The sequence below is a fragment of the Camponotus floridanus genome, unplaced genomic scaffold (assembly GCF_003227725.1).
Source record: "Camponotus floridanus strain SB8 unplaced genomic scaffold, Cflo_v7.5 scaffold16, whole genome shotgun sequence".
Taxonomy (NCBI): domain Eukaryota; kingdom Metazoa; phylum Arthropoda; class Insecta; order Hymenoptera; family Formicidae; genus Camponotus; species Camponotus floridanus.
The window spans coordinates 1897540-1922758 of record NW_020229281.1 but is presented as its reverse complement, the minus strand read 5'-3'; the positions used below and the strand labels follow the sequence as shown (position 1 = coordinate 1922758).

The window sequence follows — 25219 nt, the reverse complement described above, 5'->3', positions numbered from 1 at the left end:
TGGATATTTAAATGAAATTGGCTACTTTTAAATAATTACAGCATACCAAATTTTACATAATCAATGCAAATAGAATCACGCGCGAATGGGAAATGCGTTCGCTTAACTTTAATTTTCCGAATATTGTTGTCTGCTTTTTGTCATATTTTTTTTCATATGTTATTAAATGAAATTGCATATTTAAAGTTAATTTAAACTGTATGCTAAATTTAATTTTATGCGTAATTGCCACATAAATCACACATTTTTTAATTAATTTTACAATTTTAATATATAAAACAGCAGTAATATACATATATTACATGCAGATATATTTAATAAGTAATATAGTAGCAATGAGTTTTAAATTCAATAATTCGAATTTTAATTATTCACGCAGTAAATCGATAGCTTATAATCTACTTGCATAATTCGATTAATCGTGTTATCCTTCGTGAATTCCTTCGCATATACCGTTATAGATTGTTTGCTATCTTTTGTTTGCAATAACAAGACAAATAGAAGATAATAAAAATAATGGTGGAAGTAGATTTCTAAAATAATAATTTCACGAGAAATGGAATTAAAGGAAAACAGTAATAATTAGAATTGCTGACGAAATTGCGGCGAAGAGTTTCTCGTTCGCCACAAAGCAAATTGTCTACCGCGTCACGATCAAGCTGTGATATCGTGCGCTGTAATCACGACGGCGACCATAGAGGCCTAATGGATCTTTTGATCATTGCCACTGGACACGTGACCCGCAAACCGCGCTACGTTGCGCTGCATGCAAAATTCAATTCAGCCCCAAGATCGATCGATTTACGCGAGTGGACAATGCAGTAATGACTGCACATGAACGAATAGAAAGTGCTATGAAAAGAATAATATCCTGAAATTCTTGAAAAGCAAAAAAACTAATGCGCAACGAATATGCATTGATTTATAAAACGTGTTACTTTCGTGATATTTTAGAAAGGTGGCTATATAAGTTGGTCCTCGAAAAATACATATTAAATTTTAAAGTGGATTAAATAGAAATCGTAAATTTTATTTACATTTTTTAATGTTAAATTTAATTAAATTTCAAAGATAGATGCCAGTGGATCCTCAAAGAGATTCAAAAGACTTTCAATTTACGTATGCATTTGAATTCAATATAAATAAATCCTCTTATCTCAACATCAAACCTTCAATGACGGTTCCCGACAGGACGAGCTCGTTAAAGCGAAATCTCGCTTGCTTTGAAAGCTCCTGACCATGATGTGAAAATCGGCTTCTACTTCATGGGCCTCTTATATCTCGCATTACCTACGCTTCACCTGTCGTCAGCATCTTGCTGGAAAGTGACGTTACATATCCCGATAGCCAAGGAAAAGTCTTCGATCTCCCCATTTCTCTTTTATCTCTTTTCTATGTGCGGAGCTTTCACCATAATATCACTGCAAATGGTGACGAATGAACGTCACACGACAATCGCGACGACGTATATATGATGCGATAAGGAAGAAAAACGATGTCGTTCCCTTATCCCAGTGAGAAATCACGATCCTAAGTTATCCTTGCGAAAAATTTCGGCTTCCTGTAAATCAAGATAATTGTCGGTTTGCTCGATAAATCTCGATTGTTTTGTTTAAAATGCCATAAACACAATTCATTCGGGTTTTTCGTAATTTAAGTATAAGCTTTATCATTTCTAATTAGTTCTACAAAGACTAATTGTAAGATAATCATCAGAGACACGAAAGATCCGGATATAAATTATCTCAATTATTACTCTAAATAATAAAATTATATATGAGTTTTTGTTCATAATTTAGTAAGCTGTACTCATTAGTCCTAAAATATCCGTTACAGTTGCGATGTTTGGAAATCAATATGTGCATGCGAATATGTGTAACATATGTAATACATAATGATTACAACAAATTTTTCGAAATTTGATATTGCTTTTAAATTTAATTTTTTTTAGCTAAGTGTAAATTTTCTTTATATCTTTTATATTTATGCTTTTTATTAATTTTTCAATAGATTCAATTATGAATTAATTAAAAGAAATATTTTTTTAAATGTTATGTTTAAAACCAAGACATTAAAAAGTGCAGTTTATTTATCTAAGATTCACCTTATATAAATTAAAACATGAAACTTTCAAACATGTAGGAAACCGTGGATAAAAAGTGTATAAAAAATAAGTTACTTTCTATAAAGAAAATCTGATTTTACTCTTTACATGCATGTATACATTTTTTAACTTTTTTTAACTATTTTTCTTCTAAATAATGAATAATTAAAATCTAATAACAATTAATAGAAATTAAATAATAATACTAATGAAAAGTCTGACATTTTGGATAATAGTTTTTACTCTAGAAAATTTTTCTGCATTATATTTTTTGTATCTCTTAAAATTATACGAGTTGCATGTTCTGAATAAATAATTTTTTTCTATTTTTAATCTAATAGTAAGAGATTTATTTGAACTTTCTCGTGGATTGTGTTTCTGGTGGATCATTCTGTATGTATATTATTTAAATGACAATACATGTGACATGGTTTTGCTTTTAGTTTCCGCTTACACGTTTCTGGAGAGAATCGACGAAATAGCGTGCATTTCAAAATTATCTGGCTAGGAGAATAATAACGTCGGTTGAGACATGATATAACGTTTGATATCACGAAGAATAGGAGAGCTTCTTGCCTCAGGCTGGGTTTCGTGGACCCAGTTGAAGCGACGAACAACCCATAAATCACCTCCATCAACATCGTAAGCAGCAATATATCCACTGGGAATCGTTTATATCCAGCCTTATTGACGTGAAACGTATGTCGAACGAAATGTCCTGGCAACTCGAATTACTTTTAATTACTTTTATTAAATTCTATATTTTTATAAAGCTTTTTGCAATTATATATATATATATATATATATATATATATATACATATATACAGAAATATTAATATTCTATCTAACAATATTCATATTTTATGTATATAATATTGCAATTTCAGATCCAATATTAATATTGTAAATATGTAATGAAATCAAAATTAACGTTACATAATTTTGAATCTTCCATGAAATTGACGCTAATCTAACAATCTGTTATTATGATAAAATTCTGAAACACAATATGATTGTGAATAATTGAATATTTCTTTTTTTCATACGTAATAAAATTTTTTTCTCTTTATAATGAAATACTGATGTACCGTCAGTTTACCGTAATAACAAAGGAAAGGTTACGCTTATAAAAGAAAATTAATTAATGCAATACGCAACGTGCGGGTGCTTTTATTAATCGTTTTTTATTAAAAATGGATGAGAAAGATCCAACTAAATGTTTTTTATTTTATTAGCAAATAGTAAATGTGATATCAGTAGAATTATTAATCCGCAAAAAAAGGTTATTCATGGAATTTGCATCTGAATATTATGTACAATGTATATTATTTTTAAATATAACGAATATAAATAAAATAAAATAAAACAAATAATATAAAACGAAATAAATAATAACATAATAAAATATAAAAGAATTAAATATATGAAAACACACATATGCACAAAACTAAGAATTAAAATTAATTTCATGAAATATAAAATGGAATAATAAAATAGTAAATTTTGAAATTGAATAAAATGTATACAAAACACATTAATTTCTAATTAAATTAATTTTAAAATCTTTTCAAGAGACATGTATAATAAAAAATCTATATATATATATATATATATATATATATATATATATATAAAGTTGATTTAAATAACCTATTTTCTATTTGTTTTAAATAACGACTATCACCTAATTTTTATTACACATGTCTCTTGAAAAGATTTTAAAATTAATTTAATTAGAAATGTGTTTTGTATACATTTTATTCTATTTCAAAATTTACTATTTTATTATTTCATTTTATTTCATAAAATTAATTTTAATTATTTAATTTAATATATATATATATATATATATATATATATATATATTCCTCAATTGATGTCAAAAACTTTTGAAATCTTCGATGATTGAAAGAGCTGCGTGTTAGAATACAATGCAATGTTAAAGGAATGACGAAGATGTTCGTCGAGATGGCAAATATCTCATAAATGTACTACTTTTTCTTCACAGAAGATATATTTATGCAATTTCTAGAAATGCTGTACGACTTGGAAATTACTAAAAAGAATGAAAGAAATTGATGCAAAAAGCTTCATTACATTTTGTCAAATAAAATAATTATAAATCAAAATTAATAAAAGAAAGGCTAAGGACTGTGGCGTAAGTTGTTAGTACGTAATTAAAATCAGAATGTGAATGTAAGACAGAATATTTATATTTATTTAAAAAAAATTTAAGACAAAATAATTATTTATTTAAAAAAAAAAAAAATAATAGGAAAATTTAATATTGAGAAAGAAGAAAGACTTGTTGTCAACATATTTAATGTAATATAAATATACAGTATAAAAAGAGTGTAAAAGAAAAGAAGAGAAGAGAATGCTCCGTATATATTTAATTGAATGCCTCATATATATATATATATATATATATATATATATATTTTATAATTGAAGTTTTTATATGATATTTTTATATAATATTCACCAAATATTTAAAATAATATTTATTTTAGTTTTAAAATAATATTTGATTAATAAAAACTGATACTAATAAAAAAATCCATTAAATATCGAATCTTCAAAAACAATCGAATGTTCTAAATCGATTCTTTACAAACATTCTTTTTATCGCAAAATGGAATTAACTTGTCGAAAGAAATGACAACAAAACAACAAATGTGACTTTAAATTCTACTAAAGAATTAAACGCCTAAGAGATCCGAGGGAAACAAAAATGCTCGAAAAGCCGAGAAAACTTTTATCGCTATTTCGCACGACGTGCAAAATGTTCGAAACTTTGTCCTAAAAACTTTATAGCTGAGATATACTACTTCGTGATACTATCGAAACAATGAATAAAATAGAACGAAAGAGGATGTGTTCAAGAAGCGTCTCGGGAAATCAGTTGCCGAAAAGTTATTGCTACCATTTTCTCAGACGACAAGTCAATGCTGAGATCGGCGCAAGTTCCTTCGTTATTTTGTATTTTTACGAAAGCTCTTCGACTTTGAGGATATTGACAGCGCAAAATGAATAAACTTTGCAACATGTTACGGGGATTGCATGAATAAAAAATCTGCAAGTTCCACGGGGAACGCCGGACAGACTGACGGAGAAATAGAGTATCGATGGTGGAATATTGATGCGCTGTCTCGCGCATCAAAGGTCTCCTAAGGGTATCGGAGAAGGAAGATGGAGGGTGAACGGGAGCGTCATTGATACGACGCAGAAGGACTGCATCGGGAAACTCTGTCAAGAGTATCTTGATCCGAATTCTGATCTCGGGATTGGCGCGAAATCCACTACTCTCAGCAATTCAGTACATATATACATAGTATCATTTACTCGATAGAATGGTGTACAATACGAAGATGTTTACATTATTTTACTGGATATATAATTTTTAATACATATTAATGTATTTTTAATATTATTTCTTCATATTCTATCTCACGTAACTATATTTCATTTCCTTATGTTATTTATATCTTGTATTATTTATATATTTTTATTATTCCACATTGTTTCTATCGATTTTATTATTTAAAAATATTTACTTTTGTATTATCATTTTTTAACTACTTTTTTTAGTAGAAAATATACTTATTTAATTTGATTTTTAATAATGGAATTATGAAAATTGTGAGTTCTGTATTATAAATTATGTATATGATAAATTATTTTTCTCGTTGCTTTATCTCATTGTAAAAGGCTGGCTCTTGCATAACTTCAATCACCTTCATGCATTTAAATTGCCTTTCTGAGCATGTTCACGCATGCTAACATATATATTCTGTATTCGCTACGCATATAAAAATCTCACACAACTTTATCTGTATGTTTGATGATATAAAAATTTCAAAAATATTCTCTATATTCTGCTTGACTCTATGAGCCAAAGCAAATATAATTTTAATTCATTATATTGTGACATTCTACAAAAAAATTGAAAAAGTCTAAAAGGTCCATAAAAGAGGGAATTTAAGACTTTTCTCTTATATATTCTCTTATATATTTTATATTATTCAGTATCCATACAATATTTGTATGTTAAACATTTCAAGAATACTGATATTTTAGAGTAGAATGCTTTTAGAATTTAGAGTTAATTGTTTATCAATGAGAATATTAAATTATTTATTATTTTTGAATGATTATTGACAAATAACGAATAAATAATAATTAAGTTAAAAAATAAGAAGAAAATATTTTAAAAAAGTACCATTTATTTTTTTAAAGAGAATTTTACTGTAATAATTTAACTGTAATAAATTTCAAGAAAATTTTTAACTAAATTGATTAATTAAAAATAATTCTTCAACTAAATTTTAAATTACAAATTTAAAAAGATATTCACTAAATTAATCAAAAAATAACTCTGAGTTAAGTTAGATAAAATGAAAAATAATCTTAAATTGAAGAAAATAATTTTAATTATATGTAATGGAAAGAGGAAAAAAAATGAAGTTAATTTTATAAGATGTAGCGAAAGATTAAAAGTATCCATGTGTTACGATCAGAAGCTGCGATTTCGTCGCCTCATCATATTTCCGCTATACATCTGATTTCCGACATTAATTACTCGGCGAAGCATACTACCGTGCCGAGAGATGCGGTCTTTCAAGTTTAATTGTACGAATAATTGGACGCCGTATATACACGACATCACGTAAAAGCCAATGACAATCGGAGGATTGCGCAGAGACGGGATGAGTTCAATCGCGAGAGAGTGGAAGCACTTCTCAACAAAGAAGAGCCTCTTTAGCGTAAACTGGAACGCGAAATTATTCTTAAGATGCAGTTAGGTTGCTCGTTAAAGCTTTACCTCTCGCAATCAGAGTTTTCCTGCGAATTTAGAAACGGGAACGGAACTAGGAATCGATCAATCAGTAACCTATTAGATGTGCTAAAATCGCACTCGTTAGATTAAAATCGAAGTATGTAGATATGTCGGTGCTCTTTTTTTCGTAGAAAAATTTAAAGCAATAAAATAAATCTTCTTATTGCATTCCAAATAATAATTTATTTTTATTTAATATTGTGATTAAAGGCTTTTTATATAATTCTATTTCTTAATTTTATTTCAAAAAGAGAAATAAAAAATAAAAATTTAATATTATTTTTTCTTTAAAATTATATTGCAGAATATTTGTGCAAATATTCTGCTAAAATATTTTTTCGTTTTATATTAGAAAATATTGCATCGTGCATCGTGTTTCTAAACCGCTTGTAACGCGTTGCATGCATTCGTAAACCAAATGTAACTTTTCAGCTCGTCAGTCACGATCGATTTTGTGAAATTTATAACGCGCTCCCGCAAAAGCGAGACACAATTTTATAGTCGTTTTCGAATGCGACGCTGAGTATTTGTATCAGTTTTGGCATCAAATCCAAAACTGATACAAATTGAAATCGTCAGCAAACAAGACACAATCCTACTTTCGAAGATTACAACTCGTCATGAGATTGAGAGTGTCAGAATCATTTAGCGTGCTGAAATATGTCATGTTGCCCAGTATAATTCTGACATAAAATTAAATACCGCATGTGTGATATTATAATCTCTCAATGTTTTCATTGTCATATATTATGAAACACATCTCTCTCTTTATAATAATAAAGTTTAATTTAAAATTAAATTTAAAATAAAAATGAATTTTGATCGAATTAATCTATATTTACATTTATCAAAAATGCAGAATGTAAAATCAATTTGTGTAATTTTCTTGTTATTTAAAATCAAATATCGAATCGCAGTTGCGTCGAAACTCCAGTTGCTACTTTGGTGTTTGCAAACGGAAAATTCAAGAGCGACATAAAAATTTCTATTCCATCCTGTTTACATTTGCAAGCAAATGTATGTGGAACTAAAACTCTGGCATTTCATACTCTTTTCCGCTATCACAAAACTAAAATTTTCCGTGATGAATATGATATATGCGGAAATAAATTTGTGGTCTTTTACATCAGTGTAGTGTATTAAACATTTGTTAAACTCTTGAAATATTTATTGAATTGAAAATGTAGTGAACCCAAATGAAATATTAAAGATTGCTTAATGTTATATCGATTATAAAGTTATATTTTTATACTTGTCGAAGCTGCAGCGGATCTTTTGATAGTCAACACAGCAAATTCGAGAGCGATGCGAAATTTCCATTTCACATTTTACGTTTGCATTTTCCCGTTGCCGTTCATAAACGAACGTCGGAGTGTCTGGGTGCATTCAAAGTATGGCAGAATGACGTGTGTACGCGAAATGCGACGGGCACTGCGTTGCATAAAGAGCACAACACGCAACCTTGCGCGGATATGTAATTTATGAAAATACAGAAAACTTGTGCGACGCAAGGTCGCGAGTCTACAGCTTCATCGATCGATCGCGAAAAAAAACGAAGATAGCATCGTTCTGACAAAAATAAAACTGAAAGGTGTTATTTTTATCAGTAAAAAAATCACAGTCTCTTGCGTTTTTAATTAAAATCAAATTATTTTACTTCGTTGCAATATAGATCATATTGTATAATAGAATTGAAAACGAGGTTACACGATAAAAACAAGATACAATATTTATATTGTAAAAGGATGTTATTATTATTATTCTATAATTAAAATTTTTTATTGAATGAAAAGAGAAGATTTAGAAGCTTATAATAGAGCGCAAGCTGCACGATATAGGGAAGAATGGCGAGGTATTATTTCGGAGTACTTCCTTCCTCTTGAGAAGTACATTTGTTGTTGGTCGGCCACTCATCTGTACCTTCTTTCACGCCTTTTACCCTAATTGGACATTCAAGAACGGTACAAGGCTTTCGGGAGCATCTTTCGGGAAGGAACTAATGGCGAGTGCTCTTTCTTTCTCTTTTTCTCTTTCCCTGTTTCCTTTTCTTTTACAGATGAAAGTGCCTTTTCGAGATTTAACAACCACGTATCGTCTGACTGTTGTAACAACATAATAACAGCCTCGCTATCTTCTTTAATTCTACACATTAGGTTATTTAGACGTATAATTTATTAAAAAAATATTTGAAAAAAAATTGAATTATATGATAAACGGCTACTCAAATTTATCGAATTATTTGTCAAATTATATTGTTTACATAATGGAATAGAGAATGACAGCTATTATAATTTTAAAAATTATGAATTTAAATATTAAAAATATGATATATATATATATATATATATATATATATATATATATGATAAATATATATTTAAATACTAAAAAAAGAAGCACAAAAATTTAATGGAGAATATGAAGATAAGTTACAAGTTTAATTTATAAGCTAAAAATCTTCTAGATAGTGATGAATCGAAATATTTGTCTCATTCTTCATGGTTGACCAAAAAATTAGTTAATATCAAACTTCTAGGAAATCATGAAATAACACGTAAATTTAACATTTATATGTAAATAATACATATAATATTTGTATATAAATTAAATTTTATCATTAACATTGATAAAATTATAGATGTTTTATCATTAATAATGATATGCTAAATTTCAATTTAAGACAAATGTTTGAAGCATACAAAAAATAAGGAAATAATAATAGAAATATCATGACTGAATAGATCCTTCAGTGTCAGTGTATGAAAAGTATTTATAATCTCATCCATCTCACGAATATATCACAATATTAAACATCAAGATGCATTTGCAATTTATTTATAAATAGATTAATGACGAATATATATTTGTCAAAATATTAGTCAAAATCCGTTTATAATCTGTCTTATCTAATATATTGAAATATTAAAAGTTAAGATCTCTGCTTATTAGTTTTCTATCTGTATACGAAAATATTAATCGGAATTTACAATAATTTATTTCAAGTATTCACCAATAATAATTAGCAAGTATTTTCCAATATCTTATATTAATAATCGCTAATAAATAGAATATTGAAAAAGCCACTCACCGATACATCATCCGCTCCTGACGATCGGCCTCTATATAAATTCTGTAATACATCGCGATCATGATAATTCCCGGTACCCAGAAACTGATGCTAGAACTAATGATGGCGTAGAGCTTGTTGACTTGAAATACACAAACATCTGGATAGGCCCGCCTGTATTCCAGGTGCTCCTTTGTGGTATACCATCCCGCGAAGATCGGTAGGAAGCTCATAATAGTTGGAGAACACCACACGGCGCTCAACATGGTTCCTAGCCTCATGTTCGTCATGATTAACGGATAATCCAGCGGTTGGACGATCGCGTAATATCTGTCGACACTGATACAGCATAAATGAAGAATACTGACAGTGCTGAAGAAGACATCCAGCGAGTTCCATACATCGCACATAAAGTATCCAAATAACCATCGTCCAAAAAGCTCCACGGACGCGTTAAACGTCATGGCGAATAGCGCGACCAACATATCCGCCAAAGCCAACGAGACCACGAAGTAATTGGTGATTACTCGGAGCTTCCGGTGTCTCATGACGGAGACAATGACCAATAGATTGCCAAAGAGCGCGCAGAGAATAATGAAGCCCATAATGAAACCTTTGAAAGTTAATAGGAGGACGTACTCGACCTCATAGTTTTTGCTGGTGTTACGTTGGCCGGTATCGAGGAGGAGTTTGCTCGGCAGATTCGTGGCATTATCCAAGTCTTCTTCCGTCTCGTTAAAACTCATTTTGACAAGTTGTCCTTTTTCTCACTTAACTCGATTGGCTACCGTCGTTCGACGGCTTCTTCTTCGTCTTTTCTCGTATTTTCTTTCACATGACGGATGAGGACGACGTGTAATCGGTCCATTTACAAAGTCAGATTACGATTTTGCCTGAGCGGTGTCGTAAATTTCGAAATTTTTCAATTGCACTATTCAAAATGACTTCCTCGAAATATTTTGTGAGTTTCCATTTAAAAAGGCCTTCCTGAAGAAATTAAATAGGAACGCATTTTCGGAAAATGTGCGTTTATGAGCTCTGTTGAATTACTTGGATTGATATTTGAATACTTGAGTACTCGATTACACTCGAGCTTCTAGAAAAGTGCTTCGTATTGAATTCTTTTGAGCTATTTTGATGATTGTCCGTTCAGTCACGATTAATCGCAACAGCAATTAAATAGTCTATAAATAGTTTTTTTATTTTTTTTCGTAATTTTAATGATATTTTATGCAGTTGCAATGTTAAAATCTTGTTCCGGGAAAATTTCGAACTAACGATGAAACGATATTTTCGAGTGATGCATTTTTCGTAGATTTTGCAGTGTCCTCACGCAATAATAATCTGCAAACAAAATATGCACAATATACATAAAATGTGTATAATTAAATAATATTTAGAACTACATTTAGAACTATAAATAATTTGTATATATCTATGTGCAAAAATATTTCTTATATTTAAGAATCTCTATATCGAAAAAATTATAAAATAATTTTTAATTAATTTACTTTTAAGTAAATTAATTTTACTTCTAGAAAATGTAATAAAAGATTTTTATTATGTTTTTCATTAGTAAATTTTGGAATTAAATTTGAAGATAGAGTAAAATATACAGTTATATTTTTATTTTTTTTCCTATAATCTCAAAAAATATTTATTTTATCAAAGTTGATAAAAAAGAAAACGCTAAGGATCGTAGTGTAGGATGTTATTACGTAATTAAATTCAGAACATAGATCTGAAACGGATACTTTATATATTCTATAATAATTAATAGTCAAAAAAGAACATTGTCCGTCAAAAAAGCTTTTTTTTGTTTTTTTATTTAGTTTGTCATTACCATTTTTCGTTTCTAATATTCAAGAAAAAAAGGAGATAGTTATTTTATTAATAATGGACAAATATTACACCAGCAAAAAAAGATTAAAATATACAAAAAAAGTGAAAAAAGTGAAAAAGTGAAAAAAAATTAAATTACAATAATTGCATTTATTAAGAATTACAATAATTGTATTTATTATTCTCCTTTTTGTATTCTACTTAAAATTAAAATAAAATATAATATAATATAATTTTTCTTACATTTATTAATTGAGAATTAATTCAAGTGGAACTAAGATAATCAAAATTTTATTAAAGAAAATGTCTTCCACTTTAATAATATAACTTTCTTAAAACTAGTTAGTTAAAATAATTAAAAATTATTTCATACTCAAAAGCTTGAGATATTAAAATAATCAATTTTTTACTATGGGAGATAATATCTTCTTTTATTTTTCGCAATTTGATATACTTTATCAAAGTTTGTTAATTAAAAATTAATTAAGAATTAATAAATGCTTGGGAATTTGGCATATTTACATAATTTCATTATAGAAGAAATTATATTCATATATAAACATACATCATACATACATATACACTTATACATATAGACATATATATAGAAGGTTATACCTAAAGTTTGCTTGTTTTTTGTTTACATGCGATCTCGTATGTCATACACGTATTTGTTGTCATTCGCGCGAGATTCTAGCGACAAGGTAATGGTGCGAAATGATCCATATCATCGTAATATCTCTTGAGATAGGATCGTGATAAATACCAAGAAGAATTAAAGTTTAATATTACAAGTATAGTACATTTTCAACATATAAATCCAGCGAAATATACGTATTATTAATTAACAGACAGTCAATATATCATACTATTTACATACTTACTTTACAAATATATCATACTATTTACATAATTACTTTGATCAAATAATCATTAGCGCAATATCCTTACGTCAGTTAAAGCAGGAGTTAACTAAATATACAGCCTGATAATCGCTAATTATAATACAGAGACACGATCATTCGTCGCGAACAATTAGAAATTTTCAGCTCCACGATTAATTAATTCGTACAATCGTGACGCGAAATAAACGTACCAAGATGATTATTTATCAAAACAATATTTTTTGCAGTATATCCTCATTTCAAATAAAAATTGAAATGTCGCAAATATGACAAAGAAAGTATAAATTATTGTTTTATTGAAAAATTTGCAAATCAACAATTATTTCTTTAAATATACTCAGAAAGAAAGAGATAGAGAGAGAAATTAAAATATATTTCGCATTGTGCTTTAAATTGTTCATTTTGAAATAATTTGTTAATCAGTTTCCGATTCAGAATGCGCAGTAACACGAATCACGAAATCGAGAGATTAAAATAATGAAGAGCCTAATATATTAATTTCTCTAGAATTAATTTGAAATTTAAGGCACAGAATATATGTATAATATTTGAAATTTAAAGAACACGAAATTATATTTCACATTTATTTTGCAGTACGTTAAATGTATTTTGCAATGACAAGTTTAATTATTATTATTATATTTGACACTTGTTTTTACGATGTATAACATTGTTATTATATATGTGACCTTATAATCATTCGCGCGAGACTCGGGTGAACAGGCAGCTGTGCGAACCATTCTACCATATCGTCGCACGCCCTCGTATCTTTCAATCATTCTCTCTATTACTACTCCAATTAATAATTGTCAACTTGTATAATTAATTAACTCTTACGATAAGCGACACGTAAGAATATCATGATGACGATTATTTGATCCTAGTAACGAGATCGAGAACAAGTGTGATATATTTGACAGTTTATCAATAATAAAATATAATAATACGTATATTATATTTCACGAGATTTGTGCGTTGGAAATACAGTGATTGCAATGTTGAATTTTGATTATATTTTCTAGTGATCTCAATTGCATTTTAATTAATCATTAAATCTATTCGTGTAATATTACGGAGAAATTGCCTCGAGATACGAATGTATACTGTTGGTATCATCGCGAATGATTTGCGATGAATTTAACTTTTTCGTGCTGAATAGAACACAATTTTTTTTCATAATATAATAAAGTGCACAATTAATATCGGGAGCCGTATTTTGCTGATTAGTGTATCTGCGATCGTAATTAAATGTGCTTTCGCGAGTGTGAGTGCCACGAAGAAACATTGAAAAATAAACAAGATAGAAGGAAAATGGTCCATGGAACAAGCGACGGCAGAGTAACTGTGAGGTAAATAAATTTAATTTAATTTTTTTTATTTTAATTTCATATTAAATTATTTAATTTGTATTAAAATTGCTAAAATTAATCTATATTAAATATTTATTTATTTTGTTTAACTTATTGTTAATTAATTTAATTAATTGAAATTAATTCTTTGTTTATTTCACGCAATATGTAAGGAAATAATTTAAAATAATTTCTTTTAAATATTTCCTGTATAATACATATATGAAATGTGTTATAAATATTTTTAGATATATTTATATTTTATTGATTGCAATGTTAATTAACTCCGTTTTATTGCGTATTATATGCATACTCACGGAAATATGTTACATCTGTAGACGAAAAAGAATATATATTTATAATAAAAATTGAATATGAAGCGCACAACAACGGAGTTGATTAACATTATAGTCTATAAAATATTATACATAGTGCGTTCCAAAACTTGTGAAGTGAAATATAGCATGCATGAATATTTTAGTGAATATCAGTGAATATTTTATGCATGCTATTACTAATATTACTGTATGAGAGAGAGAGAGAGAGAGGGAGAGAGAGAGAGAGAGACTTATGGCAAATGGCCATTTAAACGTAGCATAGTAAGTCAGCCAGTTTTAAATCTTATATTTCACAAAAACTATTTCTTGTTATAAAAACATTCTATACTTTATTATTTAATTTTTAAGGCATTTTCTTGCTATATTTTCGTTTCGCAAATTTAGACATATTATATAAGACAATTTTATTAAAAAATTGGTTAATTTTTTAAAACATATTGATTATATAATCAAATAAATATTTTATTGCAGAACTAAAATTTAAATTTTAATAATTCCAAAGTATTATTAATTTGCCAAGGAAAATTTTCCGCCTTTATTTAATAGCGCAGTTTGATTAAGTTAATCAACTATATTATTTTATTATGAAAAATTGTGTTATAAAAAAAGAAATATTTATCTATTTATTTATGTGATAATAGTAGTTTATTCATTAAAAATTCATTAATATACTTGTTTTAATATTTCAGTAATATTTATTTCATTATTTAAGGAACTAAAAGCTCTGGTAATATTATAATTCTGCATTTATATAATTAATTTAAAAAATTAATCGAGAGTAAAAATTGTGTATATGTGTGGAATCTTTAAAAGTCAAACTTTGATATTCAAAGTTTAAATACTTTGATATTTGAAATTTTAAATAGCATTAATTGTGCTGTAAATTTGCCACTGGTTGAATTTTTTCACTATATAAATATTTATATTCTACTCTATATAAATATTCCAAATAATTTAAATTATTTAAAGTCAATGTATTTAGATATATTCCAGCATGTGCGAGTATATAATCCACGTTAAAAGGCCGTTGATTTACCACAGGAATATGCTTGTATGTTCTGCACGAAATTGGATTTACACGGGAATCGCGAGAAATGCGCGAGAATAACATATCACAACAATACGATCTAATGCTAGCAATATGTACATCAGGCATAATGGATAACAAATGAAAATTAACACGCGGTTGAACATACTGCATACTGTTCGTAGAACAGCTTGTAAAACTTTATTTCAAACTCGCAATCTAGAATTTAATTATTACGACGTCATCGAGATTACACCACATGAAAGAAAATTCAATTATCATGAGCGACATATAAATAATATTAACAGTATTAATTCTCGCTTGAGCGAGATATAAATGGCATTAACAGTATTAAGATATAAATAACAATAATGGATGTATAAAATTTAATAAATAAATACTGTAAAAATCTAACAATAAGAAATATAATATTTACTAAATATGCTTTATTAATATTTATTATATGTGAATAAACATAAATACTATTAAAAACATATCATACAAAATTAACAAAATTTGTTCTATTTAATTAAGCTAATACATTTACTTTTTCTCATTTTTCATAAAAGAAATAATTCAAAAAATTTTTTAGACATTTTATTTAAATATATTATTCATACTTTAATATACGCAGACGTGTAAAAAAAATATTATGATCTTAGTGCCAACATCATAATAAAAATTTTATTAATACAATGTCTTAATATTACATTTTTTAGTATAAATGTCTTTTATATAATAAATATATATGTATATTTTTATAATATGTATATATTTATATGTGTATATTTATAATTAATAAATTAATAAATATTTATAATTAATAAAATTTTTAATTATTAATTATATTAAAAGTTCATCTGATATATATAGTATTATAATCTTTTATTAGAATGTTATTATTAATTGATTATTATTTGGTATTTAATCACTTATTATCATCATTATTTTTTAGTAAAAAATGGATATTATTTCTGATCTGTATACTTTATTAATATATTATTCCTTATAATGGTTATGTATTTATATCCTTCTCACAAACGTTAACAAATTCTTAAAATAAATATAAGACCTATTTGTTTCAAAAATATAGTTTTATAAATATAAGGTTGACCATTTTAATTTTACATTCTCTTACTAATTTATAACTTCATGCTTATATGCATCTGCGCTATTTTATATCCAGAAGATATAAGAAAGTACATCGAAAACGAACGTCCGGTCGAAATGTGAGAAAATCCTTTATCATGTAAAATAAATCCGGCTGAACGACGAGAAAATAAAAAACAATGGTACTTCATTCTACTACCTCTCTTATTTTGGTGTATACAATATACAAGTTGAATTGAAATCGAATGCAATTTTTTACGATCGCAACGTGAAATGTTTTTCGATATTTATAGATCTGCTGAATACAGAGTGTCTTAGACTGATAGCTAGCTTTTATCTATTCTTTATATAATTTGATTTATCTTAAATAAAAACATCAACAGTATAATGCATTAATGATGAATCTTCTATTTTAAAGATATTATTGTTTTTTTTCAATTAATCTAATAGATAAGGATTTTTATCTAATAGATAAAAATTTTTCTAGGTGAATTAATAATCTTTTTATTTAAAATTTATCTTAATTTGATTTTTAAAATTTAATTCTTAAAATAAATTTTTCTGAATAAAACAAAGAAGTAAAAAATTTTCTATATATGTACCAAATTTACAATAAATAAAATTTGATTAGATGATATAATAATAATAAAAAAAATCTTGTATTTTTCTATCTTCACAAAATTATTCCGAGATTAACTTTGACATTATTCTTAAATAAAAATAAAAAATGAAATTGAAATGAGAAATATGAATTGAAAAAGATGAAATTGAATAAAACGAACTTTATTTATGTGTGTAAGTGAGAGATTAGCATTAGTATATACAATTTTTATTTACATTATATTGTCAGACTAATTATATATATATTATATATTATATTCGCGAAATATGAGAAATATGATCGCAGAAATTTTAGAACTGTCTTGAAAAATTCATCAAAAATGGGCAACAATCTCGATGAAAAAAAGCAAAAAAAACCTGTGAAGTTTATTACGAACATTCGCGCGCGTTTCATTGTGTCATGATGAAAATTCTGCAACGATGGAGAAGTTGGCGCGCGAATAATTTTTCTCACGCGAGAAAAATCGCTCGACTCTTGTTATTAGCTCGACTAATAATTTCCCGGAACACGAAACGTGTAACATAATTGTTAGCGTGGAATAATTACGCAAATCACGGCCATTTGAATGCAATTTGTGCGCTTAGCTACACTTTTTACAATTATATCTCGCCCACTAATAATTTTATCATAAAACGATTTTTTCTCCCTTTTCTTCTCTCTTTTTCTCACTTCTTTTTTTAGAAATTGTACAAATTTATTGGTGATTTGTAATTTTAAATATATTCTAATTTATTTTTTAATTCAACACTTTTATAATTTAATAATCTGTTATTAGTTTATATAATCTTGTGATAAAATATATTTTTAATCTTTTACGTTGTTTAAAATATAATTCGAAAAATTAATAAAAATTAATATTTTTCAAAATTTTTAAAAGACTCTACATATGTGTTTATCATTGATATCAGTGTATATATATTTGTCACACTATGCTAGATCGTATCTTTGTAGAAATCTAAAAAGAAAATAAACTAAATATCAAATCATAGAGAGTTATTAAAAATTGATAACTTTGGAAACAATGCGAAGACAATTCGAAATGAAACGCGAAAGAGAGAAAGAAAAAAAGAAAAAATAAAATGACCATTGACGTCTTGAAATCGGCTTATGTTATTTCGCTTTGCTTCTTGTTGGATCAAACGCATGGATGTTCTACTAGCGCGACTATAAAGTACCATCACCGTCGTCATCATCACTGTCGTTCTTCGCGTTTGTGCTATAAAATACGAATACGAGACGTTGTTCGTGAACTACTGATTTCTGTGTTCGTGATGCGATTCGACATATAATATACCGGATTTTTGCATCGAGCAGCGCAAAGAGTACTCGCGTGTACTCGCGCTATCTTTGACGCGGATTGCGGTGTCAATTTCAGAACGAATATCGAACAATTGGAAGGATGGCATGTAATCTCAAGTTGAATCAACATATAAGAGACTAAAATATTGAAGTTGAATCAAAATAAAATGGAATTTTTATTGAGCGCGTAAACACAGATTTAATATTATAAATATATATATATGCAATCATTTCTCTTTCACTTTTTACTTCCAATTTTACAACTCAATTTTTTAATTGAATTATATATATATATATATATATATATATATATTTTTTTTTGGATAACATAATCGGCTTGTCTTTCCTCGCGTCGAGTTAAACGCATAGATATTCTACTGACGTGACTACAAAGCATCGCCACCTCCGCCGTTTTCCGTCATTTCCGTGTTTCCGTTGCGAAATACGAGTGTGGAATTCAAGGCGTTGTTCGCGAATCACGATTTCCGTTTTTGTAACACGATTTAACATAATAGTTCAGACTCTCACATCGAGAAATGCATGTTCTCGCATCATGTTCGATATGAACTGCATCATGGATTTCAGGACGAATGTCAAAAGATTTAACTGCGCACGACATGGAAAGTATATTTATAAATGTGATTCTTTTATTTTTTTTTTTTATATATATCCATTATTTATTTTCGATATTTTGTTAATTAATTTTTTATATTTAAATGTAAAATAATTTTATGTGAGACAAAAATAGCTAAAAAGTCTAGAGGGCATTTTACAGTGAATCATGAATGTAAATTTTGTGGATATTTGAATTCGAGCCCAGACGAGTTTTAGTTGGTGAATGAAAAACGGCCAATCGCGTGGTACGCAACTTTATTCAAATGACGGTAATAGGATTCGCGAATATGGAAATTTACGACCGAATCTTCGTGTAGAACACGACCGAACTTCTCGTAATAAGAAATCGCGGAAGTGAATAATGCACGATGAAACTTGAAAAGTTTACGTATTTTTAAAGCAAGAACTCGTTAGAAAGTCAAAACTGTGTTAAATAGCTTCGTAATATTCCTGTTGGAAAATCATCGAGCACTTGTAACATTACATTTTTCTAATATCGTATAAAGAAGTTTATGTAAAAAATACGATATATTGAAAGTAAAGTTTGAAATTAATTAAAAATGCATAAAAATGTGAGAAAATATGCAATATTATGATACTTTACAGTGAAACTTTTACTATAATAAATTTGTATAAATATTCTATTACATATATATTTGTTTAACAATTAAATAATTAAATGTATATATTTATTCATATTTTTAAAAATTAGCACATTATAAAATTAGAAATCTTATTGTAAAATAATATATATTTTATACTAGTTTTAAATATATATTGTAATTGTATTATAATAGATATAAAATATGTACTCTCTTTGCAATTCTTGTCTGTAATAAGATCTGTACAAGGTTATTGGCATCGACTATCATAATCCTGTTCCGTCTTTTTCTGTAAGAGAAACCGTACAACGTTAAAATATATTCTGTGCTTAGAGAAAAGATAGCTTTTATTATTACATTTAGTTTGCCATTTACCACAAGCATACGAGCATTCAAGCGCACGTCTTACGTACATGTTACATATAACCAGATTGCAGAAAGATATCGCGATGCCTTTGGTAATCGCGCGACATTGTAACCTTATGAAAATTTTAAAGGAAATAATTTTCTCGAACAATACATATTGTAGTTTTTAAAAATTATTTTTTAACAATTTTTTAGGATTTTCCGTTAATTTATATATTTCTTTACATTGTGAGGTTTATTTTTATAGCATTTTAACATTTTAACATTTTAACATTTTTGTTCATTATAAAGAAAATTATATTTAGGTGACAAATTGTAATTAAAACTTAATATAAATTTTTTTTCTAGAATTCTATCTATAATTTGTACATTTTAAATGCATATATGCTCAATATATATAATTATAGGTTATTCGCTTAAAAAATGTTTTTAAGAGAAAAATATATTTTTTAATTATTATCCTAACATAGTCTTTAAAATTCTTTATCCATAATTATACTTATTAATTATCCTAACATAGTCTTTAAAATTTTTTATCCATAATTATACTTATTAATTATGCCGATGTAAAATATTTATTAATAGGATAAAATTCTGTGTTGAATTTACCTGAGTTTGTAGATTACGCAAGAAAGATAAGATTTTTAAATTGGGAAGATGAGTTTTACCGCGCGTTATGAATAATAGCAAACTGGAAGCTGTTTATATTCTCGGCAACTAAAACATAACCATGAAAATAGATATATGAGCAATAATGTGTTTCAAGGTGGAGGTAGCTCTCAACATTTATGTGTCAGCCACATCGAAAATCGATCGACACGTATAAAACGAACGCGACGCGACGCGATTGTTTTAACCGGCAGAAAATTCGCCGACTCGAGAAATAATTCGGCTCATTGCACTTGCATATTTACTCCGTTGCGCATTATGTGTACACATAATAGGCGGTTTATGTAATCATAAAAAAAATTTCAATTATCAATATCGACATTGGAAAATCGATTCGGATATTAGTATCATGATCACAAAGTAGATTTAAATAAAGCTCTCGTAATAGATTAATAAAATATTGCGGCCAACATATTCCGCGCGCGCGCGCGCGCGCGCGCGCGCACACACACACACACACACACACACACACACACACACACACACACACACACACACACAGTTGAAATCCATTTTAAATGATTCGTAATTCATGATATAATTCGGGACAATCCTCTTTCTATGTCATATTATATGCGGAAAACATTTGAAGAATTGATATACACATATGCAAAATATGCATTTCACAATTTACATATATATATCACAATATACTAGTATAATCATATAATTATAAATAAAATTTTGTCCTGAATTCTATACAGAAAATTATGAATCGACTAAAGTGAGCTTTAATTAATCCAATGGGAGATTATGCGAAAATCACACAAAATCTTGTTAATAATATAAATATTAATTGAATGATTAATCATATTTAAAGTTTAAATTCTCTCTTTATATTAATAGTTTAAATTCTATAAATTTCTTATATTTTTATCAGAGATAAAAGATTTACACAATTCTTGTTATTAGTCTGATTTTCGTTAATAAATCAATGTTTATAAAATCTCAATATTTTTACTTTAATATTCTTAGAAAAAGGTGCAAATGTGTGTTTTATCTTGACATGATATTTATTATTGCAGACTCTTTGAAAAATATATAGTATTATATAGTATTTGTTTTTCATTGTTGGATGTACATCTATCTCACATCACACTATTTGTTTTATATGCTTATTAAATCAATATATATATATATATATATATATATATATATATTTGTATTCTATCGATATATATATTCAATGTAGATAGATAATATCTTACCTTAAAATCCTCTCAGCTGATTCTCGTTTTTCAATCTAGCTATTTCCAGCGCGTCTTGCCCACGAGAGAAAATCAATTTACAGTATTTTGGTTTCATGATAATTCCACTCGCACACAGAAATAATGTCACAATGTCTTTCACACTGATTAATCGAGATTCCGGGAAACGAAGACATCTTCCGTTATTATACGTCAGTTCCGTTATTATGCGTTTGACGTTAATCGATTCGTTATTATTTCTTCATTATTACATTTCTTCCTTCTGATATTTTTTTATTTTCAGTTATATTTATTTATTTACTATCTCTTCAGTTATATATATATATATATATATATATATATATATATATTCAGGAATTATTTCTTCAATTATTTGATTACATTCTGCTCGCACTGTTTATTAAGAAAGTTAAACATTCTATTTTTCAATGAGAGGTTCGTGGAAAAGCGAGACATTGTGCGATATTAAGTAAATTTCATTGAGTTTATATTATATTGAATGAGTAGGGTCAGTGTTACTTGCAAATCATCTTAGCGGAAATACGCAATTGAGCCGATAAATTAACAGATTTTGCTTTATTGCATCATATACTATATAAATACTGTTAATTCGTTTTATTTATACAGCTTTATCTATGATTGTGAGTAATATTATGGAATTGCATTGATAATCTTTGTCAAAAGTTACATATTTATAATATCATGATTTACTTAACAGAGAGATTATTTATATACAACATCATATATACTCCAATTTCAAATTAAAATTGCAATGTTAATAACACAAGGGTCAAACACACAATAATTTTCTCTTATTATTTTGATTTAATATCAAAAAGTCTCTTTTCAAATTTTATTTTAGACATGATTGACATGATCAAAAAGTAATTTCTTACGTCGATCAATAATATAAACAGGAAATAATATTTATTTATATTAAATATAAATTATATTTATATATTAAATAAATAATTTAAAGTCTATATTTTAAATTACATAAAAAAATGTAATTTTTCATCTGTGTTTATAGCCATCTTTTTTTCATAAATAGATTAGTAACGAAAATATTAATTATTAATGTGACAAATGTTAAGAGAAATTATGTTTGCGATTAATTATCCATATTGTTGCTTTGAATTGAAAATTAAAAAGTTAAATGAAGCTTGTCTATGAAAATATCGGCATATTTGTCATTATTACAAATAGTATAGCATAGATAACATGTCACGCACAATCATATCGATATATATGGTTAGCATAATTCTAAAATATATTTATCGAATGTTATTATTACAATATTAATGTCTTTGATCTAAAATAGCTCCCCTTCCCATTTAATTTATAATTTATTAAATAGACCTTTCACTAACTGTAAACTAATTGTAAATGTCAATATCCGTTAAATGACCGCAAAGAGCACTTTTGGGAGTTTTTTTAATGCAATAAAATTAAAACGTGCGATCTACACGATCGTCGTAAGATCGCCAAGCGTATTATAAGATAGCTAATTTCTTTGCAAACATTTAATGCACCGTCATCTTGAAACTTTACACAAAGTCGTATCTCGTCATGGTACTTGCACCATCATAGATCTTACACGAAACACGTGGTCGAGGATTAGCGAAAATAGGCTTCTATCTTGAATGTCCGTGTGTACTTGACACACATCGCAATATCCTCTTCGTTCTCATCCGTTATCCGTCTTAACTCACATAAGAGGATGTAATACCAATTCTATGGTTCTCAATTTTTTAAAACAAAAAGACGTATTTCGTTAAGATATCAAGGGTGCTTATATTTGAAGGTCACATTAATGATTGATTACGAGCAATGAAATGTAAATCGATATGATGACAGCTGTGGCGCGCAAGAAACGATTGATGAATTATCCGTTTTGATTAAACAAAAGAGATGTTTCGGCTGAACGAAACGATAATCTTCCCCAGCTTGACTAAATTAAATTTTACTGGAAATTAATGCGTAAAAACTGTGAATGCTGATTATTGAAAATTTAAATAGAAATTATTCAGAATTATTAATTAATTTAAATTAAATTTCATAAAATTCAGGATATATGATGTGATATATGATTATCAAAAGTTAGAATCACGAAGTTAGAATCATCAACCTCGACTTATCGAACAAGATTATCTCTTCGAACAGCAACTGTTATAGTTTTCACTAGCAATCACATCATCAATCTAATTAGAGAGAAATTTTCTTTAGCATTTCCTTATAATATGCATACGTAGAAAATCGAAGTTAAATCATCATTATTGATCTATTAAACATATCTCTTGCATTCAGCAAGGTAATATTCAGGAGCGGAAAATCAGAGTTAGACCATCAGTCTTAAACACTACACTTCTCGAATTCAATGACTCATACTGACATCATGATATCCCGGAACAGTAGATTGAAATTAGACCATCATCATTGATCTCTCCAGCAGTGGGTTATACATCCTTGAGTCGACACCTTAATTTATCACTCGGCATTTATCACTGCAAATTCCTTTTTTTAGAAAAAAGGCTTTTCGTTTTTATTCTATAATTCTCATGATGATGAATAATCAAGACTCTCATCATCACGTGTGTTACATCGCGTATTGGATCTTTAATATTTGCGAAATATCTGTGAGAGAATTTGCATATTCCGGATTAATTTTGCTTACATCGAGAAGACTTGAGTGTGCCCAGAGAGAACGAAGATGTATTCTGAGCGAGCGATTGAACGACGCGACACACGGTATGTGTGGCTGACACGGCTCGCGAGGCCGCAGTGAACTGTGGGTGGTTGCTTCAGAGGCTTTCCCGCTTTCCACCAGCGACGCACTACCGCGCCACCCTGTCTCTGCGTCTCTCACCCTCGCCCTCTTCGCCCCACATCGGACGGTGATATTGCCTCCACCTTCTCGAATCCCTCTGCCGTCACCCTGATCCGCTCTCGCTCTCCCTTTCTCTCTTTTTGCCAGTGAATCTCCGAGCTCACCCTCTTCGTCGTACTTCCACCACCCGCGCAGAGAAAGGTGGTTTTTCAACGGCCAGCGCCAACGAACGCCCGTGTCCGCCACCTCCGCGAGGTCGAGAGTGAATCTAATTCGCTAAAATCGAGACGTCAGATCTCGGATGAGATATCAAACAGATATTGCGATTATCAACTATTTCGGGAATATCCGTATTAATCCACTAAAGGTCTATTAAATGATCAATTATATAATATGAGATATATTGGTACAGCATATAAAATATGTA

The 25219-nt window shown here is 28.1% G+C and overlaps 1 protein-coding gene across 3 annotated transcripts in view; it reads right to left on the bottom strand.

Moving 5' to 3' along the window:
* Window positions 1-24786, bottom strand: part of LOC105255818 (octopamine receptor beta-1R) — a 53257-nt gene extending 28471 nt beyond the window's left edge. The window contains exons 1-4 of one of the 3 annotated variants that reach the window (XM_025407023.1): window positions 24640-24786; window positions 24358-24479; window positions 21966-22227; window positions 10035-11357 (exon numbers count right to left, since the gene is read on the bottom strand). In XM_025407023.1, the coding sequence (XP_025262808.1) occupies window positions 10035-10759 (725 nt within the window). In that variant the 5' untranslated portion in view covers window positions 10760-11357; window positions 21966-22227; window positions 24358-24479; window positions 24640-24786. The remainder of the gene's footprint in view (window positions 1-10034; window positions 11358-21965; window positions 22228-24357; window positions 24480-24639) is intronic. The other 2 variants (XM_025407022.1, XM_025407024.1) reach the window with 2 other exon arrangements.
* Between the last annotated feature and the right edge of the window lie 433 nt (window positions 24787-25219).